Source organism: Lepidothrix coronata, unplaced genomic scaffold (assembly GCF_001604755.1).
Source record: "Lepidothrix coronata isolate B3197 unplaced genomic scaffold, Lepidothrix_coronata-1.0 Scaffold189, whole genome shotgun sequence".
NCBI classification, from domain to species: Eukaryota; Metazoa; Chordata; class Aves; order Passeriformes; family Pipridae; genus Lepidothrix; species Lepidothrix coronata.
This window is the reverse complement of record NW_016690369.1, coordinates 1,649,524-1,655,542: the sequence shown is the minus strand read 5'-3', so window position 1 is coordinate 1,655,542 and position 6,019 is coordinate 1,649,524. Positions and strand designations below refer to the sequence as shown.

General features: G+C 61.2%; 1 protein-coding gene across 1 annotated transcript in view; it reads left to right on the top strand.

The window, feature by feature from the left end:
* The window catches only part of TESC (tescalcin), a 12,533-nt gene extending 9,400 nt beyond the window's left edge, over positions 1 to 3,133 (top strand). The window contains exons 3-8 of the mRNA XM_017831357.1: positions 1,167 to 1,247; positions 1,834 to 1,973; positions 2,063 to 2,124; positions 2,195 to 2,302; positions 2,707 to 2,754; positions 2,847 to 3,133. Coding sequence (XP_017686846.1) covers positions 1,167 to 1,247; positions 1,834 to 1,973; positions 2,063 to 2,124; positions 2,195 to 2,302; positions 2,707 to 2,754; positions 2,847 to 2,924 — 517 coding nt within the window. The 3' untranslated portion in view covers positions 2,925 to 3,133. The remainder of the gene's footprint in view (positions 1 to 1,166; positions 1,248 to 1,833; positions 1,974 to 2,062; positions 2,125 to 2,194; positions 2,303 to 2,706; positions 2,755 to 2,846) is intronic.
* The last annotated feature ends 2,886 nt before the right edge of the window (positions 3,134 to 6,019 follow it).

The following is a 6,019-nucleotide window of genomic DNA, read 5'->3' as shown; positions in this document are numbered from 1 at the left end:
AGGGCCGGCCATCCCATTCCCAGGGCCGGCCATCCCATTCCCAGCACCAACAATTCCATACCCAGTGCTGGTCATTCCATTCCCAGTGCCAGCAACTCCATTCCCAGTGCTGGCAATCCCATTCCCAACACCAACAATTCCATTCCCCGCGCCAACGATTCCATTCCCAGTGCTGGCAGCTCCATTCCCAGTGCCGACAATTCCATACCCAGTGCCGTAGCTCCATTCCCAGTGCTGGCAATCCCATTCCAGTGCCGGCCATCCCATTCCCAACACCAACAATTCCATTCCCCGCGCCAACGATTCCATTCCCAGTGCTGGCAGCTCCATTCCCAGTGCCGACAATTCCATACCCAGTGCTGGCCATTCCATTCCCAGTGCCAACAATCCCATTCCCAGTGCCGTAGCTCCATTCCCAGTGCTGGCAATCCCATTCCAGTGCCGGCCATCCCATTCCCAACACCAACAATTCCATTCCCAGCACCAACAATTCCATTCCTAGTGCCAGCCATTCCATTCCCAGCACCAACAATCCCATTCCCAGTGCTGGCAGTCCCATTCCCAGTGCCAACAATTCCATTCCCAGTGCCAGCAGCTCCATTCCCAGTGCTGGCCATTCCATTCCCAACGCCAATGATTCCATTCCCTGTGCTGGCCATCCCCTTCCTAGAGCCAACAATTCCATTCCCAGAGCCAAGAATTCCATTCCCAGTGCTGGCCATTCCATTCCCAGTGCTGGCAATCCCATTCCCAGTGCCGGCCATCCCATTCCATTGCTGACCAGCCCGGTGCCTGTGGCACAGCTCGGAGGGACAGCGGGATGTGGAGGAAGCTGAGGGGAAGTTGGACAGCAGGAGCTCCTTCCCGTGCCTTGTTGAGCCCGTTTGAGGCCTTATTCCTGGGAAAACTCTTCCAAAACCACGCAGCCATTTGCAGGTCAAGCCCCACCATCATCCCAAGTATCCCAGAGCTTCCCAAAGCGGAATTCCCCCATAGCTGCACCGAGCACAGACTTGCTCTCAGTCTGAACTGAGGCAAAAAGGGGTTTTCACCCAAAACCTCTTTATTTTTCCATGATTGCTTTGGAAGAACGGGGTTGGGGCTTTTCAGTGGCATCTCCCTCCTCCTCCCTCCCTCATGAGAGGTTGTCCCTGTTTCCTTTGCAGCAAGGAGAATTTCGACAGCATTCCCGACCTGGAGTTCAACCCAATTAGGGGGAAAATCGTCCACGCCTTTTTTGACAAGCGGTAGGAACCCCCCCAGCGCCACAGGGAGGGTCGGGGCTGTTGGTTTATCCTCTGGGAGCGGGATGTGGCCGGGGAAAGATCTCCCTAAAGGCTGGGATGGAGCCGGGGGGGGGGCATATTACAGCCCTTTAAGCTGAGTCTCAGGGACAAAGCAGCGCTGAAGGTTTGGTGTGGTGGGGTCTGCAGCGGGGGGGAGGGTCTGGGGAGGGTCCTGATGGGGTCTGCAGGGGGGGGGGGGTCCTGATGGGGTCTGCAGCGGGGGGGGGGGTCTGGGGAGGGTCCTGATGGGGTCTGCGGGGGGGGAGGGTCTGGGGAGGGTCCTGATGGGGTGTGGGGGGGGGGAGGGTCTGGGGAGGGTCCTGATGGGGTCTGCGGGGGGGGAGGGTCTGGGGAGGGTCCTGATGGGGTGTGGGGGGGGGGAGGGTCTGGGGAGGGTCCTGATGGGGTGTGGGGGGGGGGAGGGTCTGGGGAGGGTCCTGATGGGGTCTGCGGGGGGGGAGGGTCTGGGGAGGGTCCTGATGGGGTCTGCAGCGGGGGGGGAGGGTCTGGAGAGGGTCCTCGCCTCCCATCCCCCCGCTGTCGGCAGGAACCTGCGGCAGGAGTCGGACGGGCTGGTGGACGAGATAAACTTCGAGGACTTCCTGACCATCATGTCCTACTTCAGACCCATCGAGATGAACATGGACGAGGAGCAGCTCGACCGCTTCCGCAAGGAGAAGCTCAAATGTGAGGCTTTCCCGGAGCCCGGGACGGGGGGGGGATGGTGGGAGGGGATGGCCCCTCTGACACCCCCCCGCTCCTCTCGTCCCTCCCAGTCCTGTTCCACATGTACGACTCGGACCACGACGGGAAGATCACGCTGCAGGAGTACAGAAATGTAACGTCCGGCCCCTCCCGCCCCGGCTCCGGGGAATTCCCGGCACTGGCTTTGACCTCCCGTCTTGCAGGTGGTGGAGGAGCTGCTGTCGGGGAACCCCCACCTGGAGAAGGAGTCTGCCCGCTCCATCGCCGACGGGGCCATGATGGAGGCCGCCAGCATCTGCGTGGGACAGATGGTGGGAGCTGCTGCCCTGCCCTGCCGGGGCACGGGGGTGCTGTGCTGGCACCAAAAACGGGGCTGGGAGGTGTCTGTCCTGCCCAGGGCATCTCCCAGCTGATCTGGCTGGAGGTGCTTTTGCAGGCAGCAGCTTTCAGGGTGGGTTTGTTCCACGAGCAGAGCCCAAGAGGGGTGAGCAAACAGCGTCCCTTAAAGCCCCGTCCTCAGAGTTTGGGGAGTTAGTGCTTATGGGAAAGGTGGGCTGGGAACTAATTTTGGGCTGGCCGTGGGGTGCAGGGCTGTGCACCCGTGGGAGACTTGTCCCACTGTCCCAGGGGACCCACCCTGGGTCACCCAGAGCCCCCAGAGCCCCGTGCCCAGTGGTGTGGGGCAGCTGTGATGTTTCCTCTCTCGCTGGCACAGGGGCCGGACCAGGTGTACGAGGGCATCACCTTCGAGGATTTCCTTAAGGTTGGTGGCATCTGCCGGGAAGGAGGGAGCTGGGAGGCCTCGGGGAGCTGGGGTCGGGCCCCTGGCCCCGCTCAGCCCCGTCCCCCTGGCAGATGTGGCAGGGGATCGACATCGAGACCAAGATGCACGTCCGCTTCCTCAACATGGAGACCATCGCCCACTGCTACTGAGGGGGGGGAGGAGGAGGAGGAGGAGGAGGAGGAGAGGAGGAGGAGGAAGAAGAGGAGGAGGAGGAAGAAGAGGAGGAAGAAGAGGACTCAGCAGCTCCATGTTCCTGGCACCGAGCGCTCTGTCCCCGCCCGTGCTGGGGCTGCCGCTGCTCTCTAGAAACATAAGAGGCTTTTATCTGTAATAAAAGGTATTTCTCTTTTTACTCCCAGCTCAGAAATACTCCGTCCATCCATCCCCCGGGGCCTGCTGGGGTCTGTCCCTGTGCAGAAACCCTCCACAGACCCTGCTCTCCCCGTAAATCTGCGTTTTCAGCCCCTGCCACGTGCTGCTCTGGGGAAGGAGCTGCTGTGAGCCCCCTGATCCCAGGCCAAGGGGAGAGTGTGCAGGCAGGGATGGGGATGCCGAGGGGCAGGAGGGGGAGGGCAGCATCCTCAGCACCTGGAAGGACAATCACATCCCACTCTGCATCCCCACAGGATGCTCAAGCCGGCAAAGATGGAAACAACTCATGGAATAACCTCAATTTGAACCCTAACCAGCCCCCCCCGGCTGTGTGTGCCGGCCAGAGCCGGGAGGAGCCAGGCTGGGATACAGGCAGCAGGGATGCAGGGACGTGGGCTCCTGGCAACCAGGTGGCTCCTGCCCCCACATGTTCCCGCTGGAAAAAGGCACCGGAGACAGGGGGTTGTTTACTGGTATTAATGACTGGATGGCTCCAGGCGCGTTCCCGTCGCTAAGGCAGCCTGAGCTGGGGAGGGAGGGGGAGAAAAAAAAAAAAAAGGGCAAGGGCTATTTTTAGAAAAGCGGGAGAGATTTATTTGTTTTATCAAAAATGGCTTCCCCTGGTGACACGTTCGGTGGGTGGGAGCAGAGCCCCCTCCCAGCCGACAGGGAGCGACGGAGCCGCCACAGCCCCTCCATCCCCGCGGGCAGGGAGTGCGGGCACCTCCCCGGCTCAGGGCACCAGCGATTCCTCCTTCTTTGCCGTATTATTGGGGGTCTCTGCTGTGCTCAGGCACCCCCACGCAGAGGCTGCAGATAAGAGAAATTCCCCCGCAGGCTTTGGAAGCTCTGTCCCCACGAAATTCCCGTTCCCAGCCGCTGGACACGGTCCTGCTCCGGAGCAGCTCCTGGAGCAGCAGCAGGAGGGAGAGCTGGCAGCGCTCCCCCAGCGCAGCACGGCCCTTCCCTGCAATGCAGTGCTGGCCTGGAGAGACCGGAGCGGCTCCTGCTGCTCCACGGACAGCCCGGGGCACACCTGGGGATGGAGCCGCTCCCGTCCTGCAGCTCCACGCTGGGAATGCCCCACACCCAGCTGGGTGTCCCAGTGCCACCACACCCAGCTGGGTGTCCCAGTGCCACCACACCCAGCTGGGTCTCCCAGTGCCACCAAACCCAGCTGGGTGTCCCAGTGCCACCAAACCCAGCTGGGTGTCCCAGTGCCACCACACCCAGCTGGGTGTCCCAGTGCCACCACGCCCAGCTGGGTCTCCCAGTGCCACCAAACTCAGATGGGTGTTTCAGTGCCACCACGCCCAGCTGGGTCTCCCAGTGCCACCAAACCCAGCTGGGTGTCTCCCAAAGCTGTGGGACAGTGCTGTGGCAACTGAGGTGTTGGTTGAAGTGTTGTGGTGCTGGCACATGGTGCTGGACCTGGCACATGGTGCTGGACCTGGGCTGGGTGGTGGGAGCAGGATTGGTGCTGGTGCTGGGCTGGTGCTGGGAGCAGGGTTGGTGCTGGGCCTGGGCTGGGTGTGGGAGCAGGGTTGGTGCCAGTGCTGCAAGAGGGGCTGAGCACCAGGGTGTGGGAGGGGATGGCAGTGATGGAGCTCCCGGCCGTTCCAATGCAGCCATTCAGGCCCTGAGGGGCCCCGGGGCTGCCCCACAGCTTGGTCTGTGTTTGTAGGGCTCTGGGGTTCCAGTCCTGCTCTCCTCTGGCTCCTCTGGACACCCCCTATCCCTGGCTCACACTCAGCAGCACCACAGTGGCACAATCCAGGGCACAGGGTTGGTGCCAACCCCCCGACTGGCACTGAACCGCTCCTCCTCCTCCTCCTCTTCCTCCTCCTCCCTGGACCACCCCCTCTGTGCTCCCTTCCCACCCCACACACATGAGGACACAACATCCAGCTCCTCTCAAAATCCCCAGGTTTCAGGAGTCAACCCAGGCTCCTTCCCCTGTTTTCTCACTGGAATTTCCACACGGACACTGCAGGACCATCCCACTCCCCGAACCAGCTGCAAGTTCCATGCTCCTGGTCACAGTCCAGGCCCTCTTCCACCTCTGGATCTCCCAGAGGGGCTGTCTGTGCTGGGAAGAGCCTTTGATGTTGCTGGGACTGCAGGGTTTGACATCAGGTCGTGGTCCCACTCCCCCTCCATGCTGGTTTCCTGGGAGAAGAAATCCAAAGGATTCCATGCCAGCCTGGGCTGGGTACACTGTGCAGTGCAGGGAAGTAGAGGGCAGGAGGACTGAAGAGTATTGATAAGAGGATAATTATTACCCCTTGAGCTAATTAGCTGTCCCCAGGTATTTTGTGGGGTGGTGTGGAAATTGTGGGATAAGGGAAGCAGAGGCTGGAGCCAACACAACCCTCTGCAGGAAATGGGATGAGGTGGAGAGCAGGAGGGAGGTGAGAGTGGGAAGGGAGGGCCCAGGGAAGATCAGCCTGATCCTCACCCCAGCAGTGGCTGATGCTGAAGGCCTGGTCCTTAGGAACGGACCCTCCAGGGCAGGAGCACCATTCCTGTGCCAGAGGAAAGCCAGGGAAGCACAACCCAGGGTTGGTGTTACACACAGTAAATCCCAGCGAGATGGAGGATAATAATCCTGTGAATCCCTGGAAAATCTGGCAGAGCCCTGGGGAACCTGGCAAGGGAGAGGCCTCTGTTGCAGCCCACAGCAAAGCCCAGAGCCTTCCATGAAGGACGATAGTTCTGCTATGGGGCAGAGAGGGCAAAGCCAAGTGTTTTTTGCACCACCTGGGCACATTGGCACCACACATCCACCCCTCCCTGGCAGCAGCTGGAACGGGGACTGACAGAGGTGGGCAGGGGCAGCAGAGCAGAGGCCGAGTGGGAAAGGCCACAGGGT